Here is a 22,840-nt window from a genome sequence, read left to right as displayed (position 1 = left end):
CAGAGTTGTCCAGATGGAGTTGAGGTGCGAGAGGCTGCAGCTGGGAGGAGACGACTGGCCTGGAGAGATGTGAAGAGGGGCCCAAGTGGTTGGGGGCTGGGGACGAATCTATTGAAGAACAAATTCAATTAATTTGCCCAAGCCTGGTCTCCAGCGATCCGGTGGGAACCCCTCCTTTCCTAGCTCGAGATGTGCATCAGTCCTCTCACCACATGACAGACATTGTTCTGCTCTATGCACAGCTCCATTTTTTTTCTGGGGATATCTTTGCATCTCCTGATCTTGTACTTCAGATCCAGCTGCACTCTGCTCAGCTAATGCAAGCTCTGCAGTCTCACCCTTTCCTCCATATCTCCACAGGATTCTCCGACTAACAGGTTCATAGGTCCAGCAAGGCTAAGAGCTAACAGATGATCCCAAGTGTAAACAATGGAGCCACAGGTGAAGGGGTTTCCTGAGGACTCAGCATTTGCAAAAAGTATGAAACATAGAGTAAAAGTGATGAGGTTAGTGGTCCTAGTAACACAACAACATAAAGGATTTGAGGAAATGGAGAGAACACAGTGAGAGCACAAAAATAAACAATGTAAAATGCAAAAAGGAACAAATGGAAACACAAAGCTGCTGGAACTCACTGCCAATCACGTGGTCATAGTTGCCACATGTAACAGACTGCGGGAGACTGTCCGAGTCAAAAGATTCTAGTGGAAGAAACTCAATGCAAAATCACCTGGCACCAAAGGCCCAACATAATAGAAAACTTAAAATAGAATTATACTTCTGCATTCTGCACAGGCCGAAAATTTGACATCTACAGACAACTACAAAGTCCTAGTCTTTGTTGTTATTAAATAAACCTATTAATATTATAATCGATAAAAGATGTGGTAATTTCAAAAACTAGTTTTAAATATTTAAGTTTAAGTCAACTAGTTTTTAAGTCAACAAATTCATAAAAAAACATGCATAAAGCAGCAGTACAACAGAATATATAAAACGTATAAATATTATATATTATGAAATCAGACGAGCAATATGAACATCTAGACAGCTATAAACTGTGACAATTCTTCTAATTTTCTGTTCTTCTTTCCAGTTCCTTTTTTCCTGTTTCGATCATGCTTCCTGTCATTATCCAAACATCTTATTTAACGCATATCGCTGCACAATTAGTTGTTGAGATTTGGAAGTTATGGATGTCTGGGCCACTGAAAGCCTATGCGACCTACAGTTTAGCCATAATTCTCCTCTCGACTGCAGCAGCAGTTGAATGATAGAAACCTCGTCAACATGCCCCATTTACTCGCTTTAATACCTCCCAAGAATTTGCGTCAGAGCAGTGTGCTGTACGCACGATCTTACGCATATAATACAGGGCTCAAAGGATCCAAATCCAAATCATGTCGGGAGCTTCTCATATTTACATTCCCCCTCCGGCCAATGTGAGGAGAATGTCAGGATTCCAGTGCATGTGTGAAAGGGTCTTTACATTCATTAACTGATAGTGTAACCCTATTGCAAATATGACGAGTGAGGTAGAGTGGTCGTCCACCAATCCCCCAGATTGTTTTGCTGTTTCGGTCCCCAGCTCCTCCGTTCAAATGTCAAAGTATTCTTGAGCAAAACACTGAACCCCAACGTAGTTGCTCCCAGTGGATTGCAGCTCCCCCATTGGTGTGTGAGAGTGATTGTGAGTGTGAATGGGTGAATGAGAAGCTGTGTAAAGCACTTTGAGTACCAATAAGTAGAAAAGAGCTATATATATATATATATATATATATATATATATATATATATATATATATATATATATATATATATATATATATATATATATATATATATATATATATATATATATATATATATATATATATATATATATATATATATATATATATATATATATATATATATGCAGACCATTTACCATTTATTAACAGGTAGGTCCCTGAAGTGTTAGAGTAATGCTCTAAAAATGAGTCCTCTCAGACATAAGAATGTCATAATTTCTATTCAGTGTTTGAAATATAGTAATTTACTATATATTAGGAAAATGATGAATCAAGTATAATTTATATCTGTCTGAAAAAAGTACTCGGTTAATACATATCCAAGTGTATGACTAAACATGTATATTTGTATATTTACTAAAGATAACGGAACGTTATGGGGAGATCTCTACATGTACGGGTTAGTGTTAGGACCATAATACTATATGAAGTGGCTTCTCTTATAAACATTAAAATTTAAGTCATTAAAGAGAAACATTACCCTTTTACATTTTTTCTCACATACTTTTAAAGCAAGTTCACATCACTAGTTTCAGGTTTCACAGTTCAGGTTTTTCAGTTACACCATCACTAAAAGACATCATACTGTACCAACTTCCTCCCAATGTCATCAATTAAGAACTGTGTCTTGATTCACATGTATTTTTCTAAACTGTTGTTGTCATGTTCATTTATATTTTTTGCTTAGCTTTCATCTGTCTTCTTTATGTTCCACTAACAATTTACAATCTTTCATTTCCTCTTTCAGGCCATTACTGATGTATTATGTTCCTTTACTACACAATTCAAGGATGCAGAAGAAAAATAATTTTTTGTTACTGTTTGTTTGAAAAAAGTAAATAATAATGTGTATCTTACTGTTGACTTTCCTTCCCTGCCATTTATTCCTTTGAGGTCAGAGCATTTGTTATTCCTTTGAACTGACTGAGAGAGTATCATTTCCTCCCAGGGCTCGCTCTGTAAATCGGTGATCTAATTGTACTAGAGAAAAATGTATAATGGCAAATCGGTGTATTCCTGATATAAGCAAGGAGGTTAAGACTTAATAATAAGCCTGCAGATGTGGAGAACTGTAAGGAAAAATAGGAAAACAAGAAAAAACAGGACAAACCTTTTTTGGAACTCAGTGTTGTTGATACAAAAAGATGGCTAAGCTGTACGAATAGTTGCTGAGATAAAACGTTAAAGGAGAGAGGCCCTCCATTGTGACTGATGAAGTATTTAGGTACGTCTCTGTTAGATTACAATATTGGAATTATACTGTAATTTACAATTACAGCAAAAGTAGCTTGATCGGATATAGACTCTGAAAGATATGCTGGAAGCAAGAATAAGCTGCAAATGGACTATGGAGGTTTGTGTGAAATAGAGGTATTCAGTGGTTCATTTGGGTCTGCAGAATCAAGACCTGAGTCCCGTCCAAATTCTGCTTCGTCATTCGGTCAGGTTTGGTTGGGCGGTGTATCCCGTATGTCCAATATCTGAATGGCTCCAAATTGTCCTAAGCGTACACAGCAAGAGGTAATGATGTAACAGATCAATATGGATCACCATCCATGGTTTGGCACGCATATATCAGAAAATCCAAAACGGTTTGTTGCCAGGCACAGTTAAGAACACTTAACAATACTAAGAATTTGTGTTTGTGTCAAGTGCAAACACAATCTAAAATATAAAGTTAAAATACAAAAGTGGGAACATAAAAAAAAAAACAAGACAGTAAGTGTGCAATGGGCAGTAGTACAACTTGAAAAAGTGAGACTGACTGTGAGTTTGGGCACTGTTCACTGTCCCGCAGTGGGGAAGAAACTGTTCTTGTGGCGAGAGATACTGGTCTTGATTGACCGGAGCCTCTTGCCAGAGTGGAGGGGCTGAAACAGTTTGTGTCTGGGATGAGAGTGGTCGACTGCAATCCTGGCTACCCTTCCTTGGGTCCTAGAGATTTACCGTTCCTCCAGAGATCAGAGGCTGCAGCCAATCACTTTCTTAGCAGAGTGGATGATGCGCTGCCACTTCCCCTTGTCCCTGGCCGTAGCTGCAGCGAACCAGACTGTGATGGAGGATGTGAGAAAGGATTTGATAATGGCAGTGTAGAAATTCACCAACATCTTCACATAGTAGTGAAACTTCTTCAGCTACCGCAAGAAATACAGCCTCTGCTGAGCCTTTTTGGTGAGGGAGTTGATGCTCTGCTCCCATTTAAGCTCCAGGTGGTGTCCAGGAAGTGGAAGGACTCAACAGAGGTCACTGGAGTCGCAGAGGATGACAGGGGGGAGGGGTCCTTCCTGAAATCCACTATCATCTCCACTGTCTTGAGAGCGTTGAGCTTCAGGTTGTTCACGCTGCACCATGACAACACCTCAATCCTGTAGGCCAACTCATCTCCAATAAGCAAGCTGTCATCTGCGAACTTCAAGAGTTTGACAGACTGGTGACAAGATGCCCAGCTGTTTGCATACAGGGAGAATAACAGAGGTGAAAGAACGCAGCCTTGGGGGGATCCAGTGCTGATGGTCATTGAGTCAGAGACATGCTTTCCCAGCCTCAGAAACTGCAGTCTGTCTGTCAGGAAGTCTGTAATCCAGTCTGGTACGTTCAGCTGGGAGCAGTTCTCTCAGATCAGAAGTAAAACAATTGTAAGGGTGGCAGAGCTAAAGTCCACAAACAGTATCTTGGTATAGGATCCTGGGGAGTCCAGATGTTAGAGAATGAAGAACTACAGACTAGAGAGTTTAAGGTGGTGGTGGTAAGACATTAAAAATCAATCCACTCCCTGCCCAGCACTCCTTTTGCCCACTCCATTGTAGCTCTGCTTCGCTCTTTATGTATCAACACATCGACACATGGAGTCTTTTAGGTATGTTATAATCAAATTAAAATGAAAAATATAAATAAAAGCTGCAAAACTTAATATTCTCACATTGCTGTGATATCGGGATCCTATGTTGCTGTGTCTGGGAGAGAGACTGTTCTTCAGAGCAGAGGACAGTGACTGTAAAGAGGCCCAACCTCTCCCCAAACCGAAAACACTGTTAACTTTTTTAAAAAGAAGGTTGCGCTATAAGCTCAGGTTTGTTTGGTTGTGTCCAAACTCTTGGAAAGTACCACTGTTTACAGGAAAGTAATCACACAGCATGTGCCTCAATCTGTCTAGCTGACAATCTGATTGCAGTGCGTTCACTGACAATATAGAGTGTAGGTCATCCATATTTTAGAAATGCTAAAAAACAATTTATTTTTAAAAATAAATAAATAAATAATTTCCTAATTCCTAATGTCTCCCCAACAACCTGACAACTGTAAGGTCATGTCAAATGTCAAATTCATCAATGAAGATATATCAGTTTTGCGACTTAAATTTAATGTCCTATCTTTTTTGCAGAAGGGACAACTTGTGCACATCATTTGAGAGATAACTTCTCTAATCATTAGTAGACATCGAAACATGGAGAGGTTTGTCAATGGTTAGAAAATTGGTATTTGCACCATAAATTACGTCATGTGTTGAATTATGTGTTGATCTCTCACTTGAGGAACAAATATCCCCAGCCATTGTCATTTTACATGCCATTTTTATAGGCTGGACTAGCTGTGGATGACATGGTCCAGGATGAAGCTTTTCTTCATCCAATGTCATTGTAACAGCTACAAAACTACATAAGAAGGCATCCTCTCATATGAGTCAGAAGTAATAGTGAACGTACAGTAGCTTAGATGTTTAAATTAAGAAACCGAATGCTGAAGTGCACTGACACACGGAAAAGTGGATAATCCTTACACAAAAACAATTATGTGCCAGCAATGACGTCAGTTCCCTACCAATGTGAGTCCTTAACAGTAGTGACTGAATTATCCTAATTTTTGGTCTCTTTTGGTCTCTACTGACTCTTTCAGATCAGCTTTCCCTTCAATTCTTACCAGCGTGATAGGCAGCAGAATGGTGAGCAGGGCAATGTGATGCAGTACCAGCAGGAATTCTCTGTGGACAAAGGAGTTTACAGTTCTTAGCGAATGCTGCTTGTAGTCCTCGTGCCCTTCAACACGGAAGCGGTGGTAGTGGCTGAGGTACATAGCGATGATATCATATGTCATGTAGGGCCCGCCATACCAGATGATAAAGTATGTGGTAAGCCAATGCCTGAAGAAGAAAAAAAAACATACATCATGTTAAAAGTCTACATGAGTACACTTGCTTATGTTACAGAAGGCAGGTAGGACAAATAGATAAAGCATGCACACCAACTAAAAATGTGTTTAGATCAACAATGTTTGGTCACCTAATCCATCATCCATCCATCCATCCAGATAAAAGGTCAAAACTAGGTTATTGTAAATTCCTAAGAGGAAATTATGGATGTCTGTACCAGATTTTACCAAGCCTATCTAACCACTTTTTTAGTTTGTCTGTTACTACAATCTTCTACAATTTATGCATTTTTATTTAATTTCTATCACTGTGTGTGAAAACACTACCTGGCCAAAAAGAATAAATTAACACGGGCTTTTAACTAAACAAATAAGAACCTTACAATGGATAATTACTGCATTGACTAATATCTCTCAGCCGGTAACAACTTCTTCAATGAGTAACTGACAAGCTGAATATAACCAGGTTTTCCATCAATAGATTTTTGTTCTTTCCTGATGGCATGCGGATATTTCAAGATGGCTCAAATTGTGATAGAGTGGTTCAGGAAGCATGAGACCTCATTTTCACACATGGATTGGCCACATTAACCCTATTGAGAATATTAGGGATGTGCTAGAGAAGACTTTACACAGTGCTCTGTCTCTCCAATCATAAATACAAAAACTTTTATGAAGATTTAATGCAACTCTGGATAGAAATAAATGTTGTGACATTGCCAAAGTTCATCAAATCTATCCCACGGGATCCAACGTGCCATTATCAAAGCAAAACAAAATATTAGTGTGTGGCTTTTTTTGTGGGCGGGCACTATATGTTTTTAAACATGGTCAATGTGCATGTGTTACTAGGGCTGGACAAAAAGACAATTGTTTTTGTAAAATAACTTGTCTTGGTAGAACTTTAATTCTATTATTGACACGGTCAATAATACGTCAATAGAACACTAATAACACTAAAAATTACAAAAAGCGCTGCACCAAACAAATCTTATGACTAGAAAGAGTCCACATTCAGTTAGGTTGAGACAAACAGCAGAGAGCGAGTAACAGTGGGCAACAGCACAAATGCTAACATTTGGACTAATGCAACCATAAACACCAGAACGTCAGGAGTGGGAGCAAATTAAAAAAGAAAATGACAACAGAAAATGGTAAAGTGACAGCGTTACCTAAGAATACACCATAAGAGATGTAGCCCTAGGCTCAAAAGATAAAGACATTATTAAAAAAATGGGTCACATGAATTTGGTAGCATGGAGATATTTTGGCCATTTAAAGTCCGACAAGCAGACTGCCTAACCTTTCATCCTACCCTAACCTAAACACACACACACACACACACACACACACACTTAACCTACATGCTCCTTCTTTGTAACATAAGCAGGTAAAGACTTTAAGGCAGGCTTATGTAAGTACAGTATAATAAACCACTTGGAAGGTTGCAGGACTCTAACGAGCAACAATTACCTTGACGGTTAATTATGTGGACAGAATGGAGTAAAGCTGCAGGAAAAAGCTGTGCCGCTGACCCTCAACATTTCACTGGGCTCTTTAGCTTTGAGGTCAGTGAACAGAGATTAAGAGCAGTAAGGCACAAGCAGCAGTTCCAAAAGGAGTAAAGGCTAAATTAGTCACCTCTGTAGCACATATTCTTAAACTAAAGAGAAATTGATGGCAATTTGTGGGGTTCCACTAATAATTGTGGTTTATTACAACTTTCCGTGATTGGATCATGGTTTAAAAATTGGATCTAAGATTTAAAAATGACAATGTACTCACCAAAGTAATTTCTAAGAATTGGGTACACAGTACCATCACTAAAACAGAGCTAGTAGTGCAAAAAAAAAAATTATTTTAATCACTTTGTTTGGAGGTAAAAACATTGATAGGTCGACACTAAATAAGCAGGCCAACAAATGTATACGCATTTGTTGGCTAGTAAAAAAACAAAATTACAGTATAGACATATACAATACAATTTTCTGGGAATTTGAGTTTGTCCACAGAAAAACCTAGCAAAGGTTACAGCAACTGAGGGAATAAAGCTAAATTAAGTGACAGATTGTGATGAGTATTAGAGTATTTATGGGCCTGACTCTGGAGCATGTGCCTGATAAGCTCCAGGCTGTGTGCACGTCACATAGTAGCAGAACTGAGCAGCGCTGTGGAGGAATTAATCTCTGTATGTGAAGTGGGGGGAGGCCAAGATTAGCAGCCTGAAATGTGGCCTGTCTAGGTCCACCCGCTGACTCAGGAGGATTTTAAAGTCTAGCATTAGCTTAGCATCACACTTTCCTAAACTGCATAAGGGTGGCTAATTTATTTAAAAAAAAATTTTGTCCTTTCGGCTGAATCCAATGTCCCGTGAATTCAGGGTCGCCACAGCGGATCATTGTCCGCATGTTGATTTGGCACCGTTTTTACGCCGGATGCCCTTCCTCCCCAATGTCTACCGGGCTTGGACCGGTACTGCACAGCTGGGGATGGGCTGTTAGAGGTTCAGTGTCTTGCCCAGAGGCACTTTGACATATAGCCCGGAACGGGACTGACACTGGTCCGTGGACGACTGCCTTACCAACTGCTACAGTAGGCTACAGCCGCCCCTAATAAGCTACAGCCGCCCCTGCATAAGGATGGCTAATGCTATGCTACAAATTGCCAAATGGCACATGAAAGCAGCTAGCTAAAAAAAGGATGCGGGTGGACTACAGACAGGATTTTGAAGGGAAAAGAACAAAATGTTTCCTTTCTTTATTTTCATTTTTCAAACTGTATTAAAAATTTGATATGAACCCAAAGCACTATGCTTCAAATTATAAGTGACTGCAGTCTTATAGAGTAAAACATATGACATTTCTTTGACACTGCAGTTTAGGCCACTTACGAGTTTAATGCGAGAAAGTCTTTATTTAGATTTAGAACATGTGGTTAGTTTTCCTAAATGTACAAATTTGCTCCTGAGAAGACCAACCAGTCTCTGCCTTCACTGCAGATTGGAAGAACAGTCTTATTTCAACAGCTTGTGTTTATAGGGTTTTAAAATGTTATAATTAAGAAAATAAACTTGTGTCAGAATGGAAATTTCAAGTCACTACGAATTGCCTGAAGGGAAAATTGAATAAACATGTTTTACTGGATATTTTAAAAGCCTGCAGACACCACAAATATAGGAATACAAAAATGCTTTAAAACACACTTGAGAGTTTCTATTGGCAGTGTGAATGCAAACAAAATATTTCCTAAAGGTGTGTATTTTGGGTTAAAGTTCCCCATTGGGTAGTCCTTAGAACTAAGTCCTTAGAATTGTTTTCTTCCAGGATATTTACTATCCTAGAGTAGGTAGACAAATATATTTTGTTTGCCAACTGGTGGAGCAATTATATGGTATAAATATGGTTAGAAACAAAAGCAAACATTTACAATTCACACCAGTAGCTAACATAGTGGGGCTGAACAATTAATAATTTTGAAATCAATATCAAAATTTGTGCTAAAACAACCATGGAATTAACACCACAAATATCCTCCAGCATTTTAAAATTCCCACCAGCCTGTGTTTCAAAAGTTAATGATTAAAAAACACATCTTCTAATGCAACCTTTAAACGCTACTTGAGTCAGATGAGCCAGGTATAAGTTGGCATCAGTGGCCGAAGCGTGTGAAAACATCACTTCAAACAAAGTAGAATTAAAACACTATGTTAGTTTAATGTAGTTTATAGTCAAACCTTGGGAGAACATAACCGTTGGCTTAGCAGAGCGGGATGCTAGTCAGCTAGAACCGTGTTGGCATCCATTTTTTTTATACACCAATTAACATGTTTGGGAAAGAAAAAGGAAGGAGGGAAATATAAATGGAGAGTTAGGGAAAAACTTGAAACTTGAAAAGGAGACAGATTTAAGTACAGAGTTGTTGAATGAGTAAACCTCTCTAGGCAATGTTTTATTTTATGTTTTTATACCTCAGAAATTAACCTACACAAATGGGATTTTGACCGCTGCTCCTATGTGTCAAAGGACATGTGCATAAAGTTTGACCTTTCTCAGGTTATACACATATATGGCATCCTGTCATATACTTAGTTTAATAACTGTAGCTAAGAAAATATATTTATTCACTGGTAAATCAGGGGATTTAAGATTCAGAGGTGGAAACCTAACCTGTCATTAATGACATTTCCTCGACATGAAGACACAACAATGGCCCCTGTCGTAGTTGCCATGACAGCATGGATGGAGGACACCAGTCTGAAAAGAGAGACATGTAAAGCTGAATTAATACATTCATTAACATATGCCAGTCATTATGAGCGCTTTAGCATGCTGACATTAGCATATCATTGAAATCAGTGACATGTCTCACCAGGCTATTGTGATTGTTATTGCTGTATAGTTTTATTTTAACAGTTGTTAATGTACCATTTTTTGTGCAAGTATCTCTAATCTCAAAAAAGTACATCTTGCATTTTTGTACTTCAGATTGAAACACTGTAACTGGTTCAGTCCTGAAACATAAAGTAACTGTCACTATGGCTCTCATTTAAATCTTTTACATTATATTTGGGATCCCATCAGCATTAGGAGGCACTAAGCAAACATTCTTAAGGGTTATCAACATTTAAAACATTTAATGATTTGGTAAACTCTGGCAGACAATAGGTAGGTTAACAGATAAACATGTTACTGACAGCAGAGCCTAACTTTCCTCAATGATCAACAGACGAGGAACACTGGACAATTTGGCATTTCTACTAGAAGTGTCACTATGGGAGGTGGCATAATGTATATATGATATTTAAAGGCCTTACACCTTCGCTGCCACTTAAACAATCGGTCTGGAGACAGATTTATAAAAAAATTATTTTGTTTTGTTTTTTTCTTATTGATTATTGACAGGACATTGCATTATATTACCAATTTGTTCAAACTATGAATTATTGCTCATCCCCAACAAGCTCTCTCACTGGCTGTTTTCCAACTTGCAGCACTGACATTGAGCTGGTTTGAAATTATTCAGCCATAATAGAAAATCACTCTTTAAACACACTCTAGTGTTTTTTAACTTTCTTAGCACCCTATGGATTTGATTAACATCACCACTTACTCATCACCTCCTCCCTAAATGAACAGAAAAACAGGTTATCTTGTAAAATTACATCTATTGGGACAACTACTCAGCCCTCGTCCATGGTATTAAGTGTCAGCTAACATGTCCATTAATTGATTTGCCTTCAGCCATGCTCCACCCAAAAAATAAAAAAAATAAAAAAATAAAAAACTACAGTAAATAAAAAGGGCATAGCACCGCCCAATTTCTGGTTATATTACTGGACAATGAATATACAATGTCTTAGTTTTTGGCCACACTTTCAGAACCAATGTGATCACTCAACAGGGGTGGCAAAGGAACTGAATTCTGTTTTGATTTCAGTACTCCTTACTACAAATAATTAATCGATACTGTTATCAGGCACAGCATAATACAATGGATTCAGCTCAAAAAGCATATTGGTTTCAATATTATTTCCTTTCTCAGGTCCATTTGTTTATTTAACCATATCTTTCAACCTTTATTTGATTCTGAATTTCAATAAAGTACCAAGGAGAATATCAAAGATCTTTTTATTGGTAACAGCTTTGCATAATTTAGACAACTTTTTAAAAGTTCAATATGCCAAATGTCCACTCTTTATATATATATATATATATATATATATATATATATATATATATATATATATATATATATATATATATATATATATATATATATATATATATATATATATATATATATATATATATATATATATATATATATATATATATATATATATATATATATATATATATATATATATATATATATATATATATATACACACATATATACATACACACACTATTGAAGTTTTTTTTAGCTTGCGCCAATCAAACAATTACTTAATATCTATTATTTATGTCAAGAAACTTAAGAAACTTGAGAAACTTAAATCCTGCTGTCAGTTGACTTCAAGATTTTTTTGTCAGATTAGGTATTGTTTTCAATATTTCCTACTCTGGCATGGAGCATCTGGGACGAAAGCAGGCAAAGTATTTCTGATTATGATTCAAGTGGGTTTATTAAACTTCTGTAAGTGCTCAACACTGCTGTTTCAATTTAAGGTTCTGCACATATTTATTCAGATATGAAGCATTGTTTGACAAATGTGAAAGAGGTGAAGCTTTATAAAATATTTCAGTGGGGTAGGAGTTTCAGTAGGTCTGGGCATCTTTCCTGATATTCTTTCAGGCTCAAACTATTTATTTATTTTTGTTAACAAACTACCATTGCATCATTGAACTGGAGATGATTCACTCAAGTGTTAGACAAAATCGAAAACTCTTCTGGCCAAAGAAAACTTAATCAAAGATGTGATTACAATAATTATTATTAGGAACCAGATGCTGGGTCAAGTCAGCTACCAGGAGCCGAGAGGTTCTCTGAATTACTCTTGCACAAGCAAAGCTTGAGACGTTTTGTTCTATTTAAATTAATGACTAGTTTTAGGCTAATACAGACTGCATTCTTTCACTTTTTAACTTAGAATGTGCTACAAATGGCAAGACTGGGAAACAAAGAGTATTTGTGTAGTTTGTTGCTTGAACCTACAGTCACCTCACGCCAGCCTCAATGGGAATGAAGCCATGACACCAGTATCAGCAAGGCAAGGAACGTCACATGACCAGCAATCAGAAAACACCAGGCCTTGGGTAGAAAAGGATAACTGGTCTGTCTCTCTCCCTCTCTCTCTCTCTCTCTCTCTCTAGGTCTCTCTCTCTGTCACACACACACACAAAATTTAGCCCTGTATGTCCCTGCCTTGTATGGCTGTATGGTTGCATATGCTGTCACAAGACCCAGATTTTGCACAGCCCATTCATTGTGTAGCCGCCAATAACCCCCCTTTGTGCTGATGAAGGGTTGAGGTTTACAGGGTTAGGAGAAAGGGAAGAATGCGTCGCTGCCTTACTCAGTAATGTCATCTTTTCATTCTTGCTGTGTCAGGCCAGTTAATAATTTTAACTTCCCTCACACTACAACTAAGTCTTCCTACTGACCGTTTCATTAAACATGGGCCAATTGCTTATTTATGTTCTATCACACATTGTTATGTAATCTGTAGCTCCAATGGTGTGTGTGTGTGTATATATATATATATATATATATATATATATATATATATATATATATATATATATATATATTTTTTTTTTTTTTTTTTTTTTCAGAGATGCTCTACCTCCCATCTCGGTTGTAAGAAGTGTTTTGGAGTTACTGTTGCCTTTCTATCAGCTTGAACTAGTCTGACTTTTCTCCTCTGACCTGCACAGAGCATTTTTGCACAGAGAACTGCTACTCACAGGATATTCCCACACTTTCAGTCCATTCTCTTTAAATCCTAGAGATGGTTATGCATGAAACTCCCAGTAGATTAGCAATGTCTGATGGGGGCTGGTGAATCAATGGTAGAGCATTGCGTTGGGATGCAGAAGGCCGCAGGTTCAAATCCCATCCAGCCACCAAGGGCGACCCTGGTGCTGAGCTCAGATAAAATGGGAGGGCATCCAGCGTAAACACCCATGCCAAATCATCCTGTCCTGAAGGGATAATGTGATATAAACAATGTCTGAAATACTCAGACCAGCTTAACGGGCACCAACAACCATGCCACATTCAACACATAGATCACCTTTCTTCCCCATTTTTGTGCTTGGTTAAATCTTCAGCAGCTCCACATGTATGCATTGAGCAGTAGATTTTATAAATAGGGTCATAACTTTAGTAAATGTGTTATCTGATGAACCTACTAAGACTGGACCCCTAAATCAAAGACACAAGACTGATACAAGCATTGGATTTGTTTAGGGAGTAGATACATTATATATAGCCTGGTTTAGTTGTAGAGAACAAGCGGTGTGACATCCCCTGAGGCAGAAAAGATTGTAAGAACAACATTTTCCATTACATGAGCATTAGTAAATTGGCAGAAGCTTCAAGAGTACAGTTCAGTGCATATCTAACTCAGCACTCAAAACTATTCAGAGCTCTGAGGAGGATTAACAAGTGTGACAATGTACGAATGAGCACTGAACTGAGTAGTGTCCATGTGAGCAAGTCACAATGACCCCAACAAACACACACACACACACACACATATATAAAGATATACACACACACACTATTAATTATTACCACTTTGCAACTTAATACCTTTGAGGTATACAGTTACGGAGAGGCTTCAGATGTAATGATTTATTTTGTTCAAATATGTTTAATAGCATATGCAACCGACATAGTTTTGTTTATCTCTGTCGCTTCCGATGGACCAGTGAAGACCACTGGTGGAGGTTTTATAATTTGTTATGTCCCATTAAGTATAACGTTGATTTTAAAGACATAAACACATCCATGTTAACACAACTTTTGAATCTTTCAAAGACTCACAAAAACAAATAAAACTAAACATTTACTAGACAGAACTACATTTTGGGGCTTCGTGTACACTTACACGTTATTTTGGCATTGTTTAGACTTTTGTGGTATCGCGATAGTATCCCTACGTTCTTACAGCAGTTTAGCTGTCACATTTGCAAATCACCTTTGCAAAAATGTTTGATGCTAACTAACGCTTCGTGCGCACAAAGGCAATGACGAAGAATAACAAAATAGGCACCCTACAAGATGAAAATGTAGACTATTTCAATTAGACAAAAATGGTTAAGATGGCAACTGGATTTATTGCCGTTCATGTCTTTCTAAATATGTTTTTAAAAGCTGTAACAAGCTAACTGAGAGTGCGAAAACGTTAACTTAACGTTACTGGAGTCCAGCCATTTAAAAAAAGCTCAAATGATAGAAATAGAGTCCGACTTGTTGATATTGTGTGAGGTTATTGTTATTTGGTGTGATGAGTTTAGCTAGTTTACCTCTCACTGACCAGCACCACGTCGGCATCGCTCCAGTGTTTGAACAAACACGGTAGAATTCTCCTGAAGGCGAAGAAGAGACCCGGGAAAACTACGGCACCACACGCTAAAGCTTGAAACATCCTGTTCGTATTTTCCTTCAAAGCCTGCCTGGAAACCTGACTCTCACCCCTTCGTTATGTTTTGCCCCCTTTAAACGCGGCTGTGAGGCATTTTCAAGCGGCCGGAGTTCGGTGTTTTTCACCGAGAATAGCCCACCATCCACATATACACACACACAACCACACGCCGAGTTCACCGGAGCTCAGCAGCAGCACCACTGTCGAGTCAGAATAAATAAATGTCTCAATAAATGTCTTGACCCGGCAAGAGTAGCACTTCCGGTGTTAAGGTCCATTGCGCTGTCGGGCCAATTTCTCTCGAGAACAATACGTGTGCTTTTATTTTGAAGGCCAGCCTATACTCAACTCCTTTACCTGATAAGAGATAACTTGAAAACGAACATGCGTTTTAGATTCCGGTTAACACACTGACGAAAATAAACTGCTGCATTAATGATTACATAAAAATCAATAAACATTAATTGACAGCTTTACTGTTATAGTTTTTGGTGCCTCTCCACAAGCTTAGTTACCACTAAGTTACGTAATTTAGCTGAATATTTGCATTTAATGCTCCATTGCATTGTACCTTTCCCTCAGCTTTATCTAACAACTATAATTATTATAGCCAACTTTATACAAATGCTGTAGTATTGTATACGATATACAAAGTAACATTTTTAGATAAATATATTTGGTGAAGTCAGAACATTGCCAGATTGTGTTTTTATTTTTTTAACTACCCAACTAAATTATAGTCTTGTATTTCGTTCCTAAGTTTTTCCTTCTCTTTATCACAACATAAAAACCACCAGGTGGTGGTCTACTAATGTACTGACTGATTGTTGTGTATCATATCTATGGCCTATTTTGTGTTTGCAGCTTGTTACACTGCCCCCAGATGGTCGAAAAAAAAACAATTATTTAGGTGAGGCTTTTAATGCTGAAGTTGGCACTGCTACTTTTATTTAAATAAAGGCTTTTTTCAAAAGAAAGTTTTTTTCCTCTACTTTTGGAGAGTAAAGTGTACAGATCTTTGCCTAAAGTAAAATGTCTCTGTATACATTTGCATTTAAATTTGATTAAAAACCATGTTATTGTAATGATTAAAAGTAAAAACACTCATAAATTGCATGACTATTATACATTATATAATAAGATTATAAGGCTAGACGATGCAGAATTAATGGTGTAGTTAGTAGAAGTGGAACAATACTGCAACATTACAGTCTGTGGCTGAGTATTTTTTATTTTTATTTTTTTGTGAATTAGTCCTGTGATTGGTTTAATGATAAATGTATTGATTTTCAAAAGCAAACAAAAACCTTGAGAAATGCCCATCATAATTATCCAGAGCCCAAAGTGGGAAATTATTTAAAGGAGAAGCAGCATGGACACTCACTTGGCAGTTTATTAGGCACCCCAACATAATGATAGGAATCCTCCATTACTGTGATTAACTAAAAGGAGGTGGAGAACATAATTCAGTAGTCATCTAAATACCATAGAAGCATTGAGCTCAAAATGACTAGAGTTGAATCAACGAATCTGACACAGTCTTTGTAGTTCATACATGCTAGGCTATCAGCTCTTTCACTGACTATCGGTCACTATCAGCTGTCCAGTAAATGCTCCTTTAAATGTCAACTGACCCGGCTTCACTGATCTTGTAGATTAGTGTCTCATGGCTGCTCGCTAAAGTCTGGCATCAAGATTCATTGTGGTCTAAGTAATCTTCTATTCCTTGGCTGTGATAGTATGCAGGTTACAACAATATACTACTAAATTTTAAAGCTTTTTGAAGCATTTTCTGAACATCATACACCCAGCAAAAGGAATTATTTTTATGTCATCTATATTTCATGTTCAACTGATTAAGAAACAGTACATCATACTCCTGGAAATCTACAATATAAAAAGCTCTTGCTAATTTGCTTACAAGGTTTTACATGGAGTAAGCATTAACATTTATGTTGACAGAACCAACATGAATTTATTTACAACACACCTCCCCTTCAACAATTATCATCTAGTCCATCAGCAGTGTAATCTTTATCTTTTACTGCACCTATGAATGGCTAAATGCAGGACGTGACCCATAATCAGAAATAGTACTTCACACACACAACCCAGTAACAATAGTATTACTACCAAAAAATACGTGCAATAAGCATGAGCGGGTTCAGTGTCACTAGGTCATACGAATACAAATCTTAGGTACTTGCAGTTGTCTTTTGAAATAAGTAGTTTAGCATAGCATTTGTTGAGCTGTTTTTTAGAACAGCAACTGTTTTATTAATCTGATAATTATTGACTCAGTTAATGGATAATCTTTATCTAATATCACTGATGCCAGTTTGGAATAATTTTATACATTAATGGTTTGAAATGACCAATATAATTTAACCAATAAAAAAACCTACTGTTGCTGAGTTAATAACTGACGGCATTGAATTAGGTTGTATGACAGTAAGTGCTAAAGTATAAAGTTTCACACCAGAGTAAGCTAGGTTTCCACTTTGATGCGCTAGATTTTCCATGACTCAAACAAATCCAAACCTCTGCACAGTAGTAGAACCTTTACTTCAGATAAGGTGTAACAATCTAGGGCCAGAATCCACTTAACTGTGCCATAACTTTAAGTTTCCTTATTGCCAACATGACAAGAGCAAAGTTCATTTCATCTCAAAATGAGGTATTATTCAGTATAAAGTTTTTAACCCAGGGTAATCGGAGGACAATAGCTTCAGATTCTAGATAGATGTCTCTGTGATGTTTTCAAAGGTTTTGTATTCCTTTGTTATAGGAAGTACACAGATCATTTCATTAAAAACAAGCAGCATTAAGGAAGTGTCAAAATATTCTGTTACAAGGAACAATCTGGTATTTAAAATGTTAATTAAGTAAAAGTAGCTCAAAAAATACTTGAAAATACTCTTTATGCAAAATAACTAATTTCACATCAATTAATAAGATCATGATTAATATGTAATTCGATTTTAACAATGAATACATTAGTGTTCTATAAAGTTGAGCTAAAAATTGATTTTACACTGGTGATCACTGAAGCCTTACTTTTACAATATGCAACTATTGTTATCAAATAAATGTAAGGGAGTAAAATCCAATATATGTATGTCAATGTATGATGAAAAGCTCTGTCTCTAAACATAACCCAAGGAACAATTACATCTCCCTCAAAATGATCCTGGCAAAAAATTACTCATATAGAAACTTAATTTCTATGATACAGTGTTGATATCAATGCTGGCGAAAACAGAATTACAAACAAAAATTAAACTTATAAACTAAAACAGAACAAGTCTGTACAAAAATCTAGTTTTGATATGATGTAAAATATGGGAATACTTTCTAAGAGTTTCTTAATTATTACTCCTTGGACTTTGTCTATGTTTTACTACATTTATTTATAGGTCTGGGTGAAAGCGTTGAGATAACACAGCTTATCATTGATTCTCTGATGACACATAACATAACATAACCTCCTATTTCAAAAAAACATTTCCTCCTACTAAGAGCTTACAAATCACATACTAGTTCATACTTCCAGTAGATGACCTGTCACATAATAATTCAATCACAGGTTCCCCCAGTACATTGAAAAAGATCCAGCTCAGGTGATGTAGCTTTTTGTCACTAGTTTCTGGTCTCGGGGACACATGGACACATGGCACATGGATGAACTACATTTAAAAAATAAAAGTGTTGCTTTTGTCTTCATTTTCATGTATTGTATTTACTTGTGATTTCTATATAATTGCAACTACAAGTGGTACATATTTGACTGTAAACCATTCATCCAGCTCATATGTCATTGCTTTTTCTGTGTCATGTGGCTAGTGGCAAACACACAACCTAAAAACAAAAAAAGTTTTTTTTTTTTAGGTTTGACCTCAAATTACACGTTCATGTCAACAGTGTGTTTTATATGAGCTGTGAATGAGAAGTTTACTTCCCAGGCTGAAAGGGTTTGTTTGTGTTACTATACTTGGACCCTGGGAAAAACTGTCAGCTAAGACTCTTTCATACATTGTCCATGTAAATGACAAGTTGCTCGGCTATGATGACACTGTGGTTTCAGTCTGGACAGCTAACCAAGTAGAAGTTTTTTATTGATGATTAGGGTGCTATAATAAGTAAAAATCTTGACAAAATGTATCGATTGTTTAAATAAACCAAATGGAAGCATTATGTTACAGGGGTCACAGTCACATGCTTTAACTGCAGTTTCATTTGAAGTTTACGTGAGAAATACTCAGAAATGATCTGTTTGATAATTATAAACTTGCTATAAACTTGTCTTAAAATTGCCATGCTATTAATACTGATAAGGTTTAATTCTCCACTTGATACATATTTTGCCATCAGGCTGTTATACACTCCCAGTTCCATTTGCTATGTACTACTTATTCAATGTCTACTGAATGTGAAGCCATAAGAGGGTCACAAAAATTAAAATATAACCATGTGGTAAGCATTAAAAAACTATTAAATCAATACTGGCATTGTCCTCTTAGCTCCAATAGGTTGATGTATTACAGGCCAAACACGCGCGCGCACAGACACACACACACACGGAGATGGGACGGGTAAAGATGATCAGATGATAACAGGGTCATATAAAGCAGGTCTCTGGCTATATCCTCTAGCAAAGAGGAAAGTCATTACTGACAGCTGACAGGTAAGTGACACTACTTTCTTTGAGAGATTTTCTTCGTGAATCCTGCAAGAAATTCGTTTCAATTTGTGTCCCATAGCGTTATTTTTTTTTTTTTAAGTTTTTCCTACATATAATTTTTGATACTTCTCATTCTGATGTAACATTAATGATACATTTGAACAAGATTACTCTTGCTGATTACTCTAAGGTAGAAGTGGCAAAAATTTCTTTATTTTTTTGTGTTTGAGGTCATATACGTTACATAAGGTCTAATGTCATGGACAAAAACCAGAACACATTACATATGTGCTTGGACAGAAATAAACTCTTTAACTGAATGTTTTATTATTTTGTGTTTCAGCACAGTTTAAAGAGAAACTTTCAAGATACTAATTCATATACCATATTCTTGGAAACGACACACAACGCTGCAACAATGCAAGTGAAGCTGGCCATTGTGACGTTTTGCTTTCTCAGCACAGGTAATTATCTTTGCTCCACTTCCCTATAAAGCTCACTTTAGAAGAATTTAGCTTTACCAATGGTTTTTGGACAATTTATCAGTGCTTAATAAATCAATAGCAAGTAGTTATTTTGACAGCTGTTTTGTTGAGAAGTTGAGAAAAGTCCTTCTTTATGTTTAATTTACTTGGTTGTAAGCAGTTAAAAATGTTGGTTATCTACTGGCAGATGTTCTTGGGTTACTCACTTTGTGTGACATCCTAAAATAAAAACATGTTTTGTTCAAAAAATTGAGAGAAAAAGTGTCAAGGTGGAACATTTTAACCTTTAACTCCATCAATTTAGTTGTAATAATAAATAGAACTAAATATGTAAAAGAACTTCTGTTCTTGATCATGACTGGTTTGCAAATAAATAAACCTTATATTGGCCAAAGCTGTATCAAATCCTAAACCCAACCAAACCCAAAGCTGCTTTTCGTGGGGGAAGATTGTAAAAGAAATACATGAAATGACATCTAGCACAATTATTGAGCTTGTACTACGACAGAAAGCCAGCTTACTGTTGTTGATTGTGAAAACCAATGTATTACTTATTGTAATATTTAGAGAGAACTAGAGAAAATAGAAAGTTGCGGTCTTTTCTTATCATGAACGTCACAGCTCTGGAGTCATAACTGTTAACAGTATTTGGTAAAAGGGTTGTACGTCTAGCTCATAGGTTAATGAATGTGTTTATTGTCCCCAATGTGAAGTTATATAACATTTACTGTAAAGACCAACATCCTTAGTTTCGATTACTAAATTGACCCATAAATACTTTTATGGATTATGACTAGCTGAAAACGCTATTAAAATTAGCTAAAATCCTGGTAAACAGAGGTGAAGAAAAATTGACCCGAAGCTGCTCTGAACTTCTGTAGTGAGAATTTACAAAATAAATACAAAGTTGGGATGAAGTCACACATGCTTTTGTACTGTCTGCATTTGTGGAATATAGATATCGATATTTTTAATGTTTTAAGTACTTTTTATTATGTTATTGCAAGTGGAACATTTTGTTGAGTCTCCATCAATCTATATGTGTTTTCTGTTTTTTTTTCATCGATACAGTAATTGTGCATGTAACTGCACAAATCAACTCCACCACCAACCCAACGGAAGCAACGAAAACCAGCACTACAGCAGTAGTAAATACCCCCATTCTTTCAACAGTAAACACCAATGCTACATCAGAAGTACCCAAGATTACAACATTAGTTGACACCACTGCTTCAACAGAAAAGACCAATGTTACTTCACCAGACCCACCCAAGACTACAACAGTAGGAAATGACACCACTGCTTCAACAGAAAAGTCCACTGCTACTACAGCAGAAACTAACACCACTGCTTCAGTAGAAACAACCACAGTTCAGGGAGAAGCAAGTCCAAACACACTTTCATCTGGTGCCATAGCTGGTATTACCATTGGCTCTATTGCCGGGGTAGCTGCCATCGGTAAGTAAAACACACATTCGTTCCCTTTAGCTTATGCCTCATTAATCGTTTCTCAGTAACAGGTCATCATCATTATTCATTAACAAGAATACAACTAAGGTTTGGTACTTGAGACAACAGGGACAAGGAAGCTTCCCTTTATATTACTGCCCCACCGTTGATCCTGAGCATCCAAATGTAGAAAAATCCACCTATCAAGAGGTGCACCTTACCTGGGATTGTGCTCAAATAGTGGAAAGGGTGTAAAATTGGTAAGGTCCCTATGGAAGGCAGGAAATGGAAACAACTGAATTATTTCTTAATTTTGTAACATTTTAAAGTGGTATTTAATAATTTTTTATGAACACACTTGTCCCCAAAATGAAACACACCCAAAGATAATGATGATATTTGCTCCCGGTAAAACCGAAAAATAGTTTACAAATAAAACTCCTGTGTTACTGCTCAAAACTTCCGTCTCTTTCTTTTTCAGGTGGAGGTGTCTTTGGTGCACTGAAGTACACTGGAAGGATCTGAGCAGGGTTTTGTATAAGTATAAGTATAAGCTAAAATATGTATCAACCTAAGATCAAACACAGTCAGTCCTGACTATTATCGGACAAATGAAAATGTCCTACTGTCTGAAAAGGCCCACAGCAAAATATGTGGTACATTGCTGTAAGATTTTGTTAGCGGCTAGTAGGAAGACATAAAAGTGAATTTGACTTCATGACTGACTAATGAATGACTTCAGATAATGACATAATCCTTAGTTAATTAAAAATTTTAAAATCAAATAAAATGTAAACTCATTGTCTAATAGATTCTAGTCTTTTTAGGTCTCTTACGTATGATATGTTTGGTGTTTGTATTTGAGTAAGGTGAATAAAGTAATATGTTGTTTGTTCGTTTTATGACGGTTATACGGTGTGCGTGCTTGAAAACTAAGAATATTATGGTTGGTTGCAGCAAATTATAAAGAAATGGACACACATTCTCAGAAACAAAATTCTACAATAAGGACTGACAGTGTAAACTTAATTCCTTGACAGAAATAGTAGTTTGAGAAATTGATCCAAGTTATTTAGGTGTAAATTGTAATTTACCTAGGCTACTGTATGTGCGGGACAATTTATTTAAAGTATCTGAGTATCCACTAGTTTCCTGAAAACCGAGCTGGATCCACAAGCTATGTTCATGTTAT

General features: G+C 36.7%; 2 protein-coding genes across 2 annotated transcripts in view; one reads left to right on the top strand and one right to left on the bottom strand.

The window, feature by feature from the left end:
* Positions 1-15,278, bottom strand: part of tlcd3a (TLC domain containing 3A) — a 33,190-nt gene extending 17,912 nt beyond the window's left edge. Inside the window, exons 1-3 of the mRNA XM_067491777.1 lie at positions 14,915-15,278; positions 10,106-10,192; positions 5,712-5,931 (exon numbers count right to left, since the gene is read on the bottom strand). Of these exons, the coding sequence (XP_067347878.1) occupies positions 5,712-5,931; positions 10,106-10,192; positions 14,915-15,036 (429 nt within the window). The 5' untranslated portion in view covers positions 15,037-15,278. The remainder of the gene's footprint in view (positions 1-5,711; positions 5,932-10,105; positions 10,193-14,914) is intronic.
* A 4,284-nt stretch (positions 15,279-19,562) lies between these two features.
* LOC137108038 (uncharacterized) lies at positions 19,563-22,550 on the top strand. Its single transcript, XM_067492310.1, has 4 exons — positions 19,563-19,717; positions 20,058-20,178; positions 21,271-21,657; positions 22,130-22,550. Exons 2-4 carry the CDS (start codon positions 20,133-20,135, stop codon positions 22,171-22,173), a joined length of 477 nt encoding a protein of 158 aa, XP_067348411.1. The 5' UTR covers positions 19,563-19,717; positions 20,058-20,132; the 3' UTR covers positions 22,174-22,550.
* The last annotated feature ends 290 nt before the right edge of the window (positions 22,551-22,840 follow it).

This window comes from Channa argus, chromosome 22, assembly GCF_033026475.1.
Source record: "Channa argus isolate prfri chromosome 22, Channa argus male v1.0, whole genome shotgun sequence".
Lineage (NCBI taxonomy): Eukaryota > Metazoa > Chordata > Actinopteri > Anabantiformes > Channidae > Channa > Channa argus.
The sequence above is the reverse complement of the archived record's forward strand: the minus strand, read 5'-3'. Positions and strand labels throughout refer to the sequence as shown.

Coding starts and splice junctions, on each gene's coding strand:
- LOC137108038 (XM_067492310.1), top strand. CDS start 20,133: ATGCAAGTGAAGCTGGCCATTGTGACGTTTTGCTTTCTCAGCACAG. Junction 20,179..21,270: donor GTTTTGCTTTCTCAGCACAG/GTAATTATCTTT, acceptor TCATCGATACAG/TAATTGTGCATGTAACTGCA. Junction 21,658..22,129: donor TGCCGGGGTAGCTGCCATCG/GTAAGTAAAACA, acceptor TTTCTTTTTCAG/GTGGAGGTGTCTTTGGTGCA.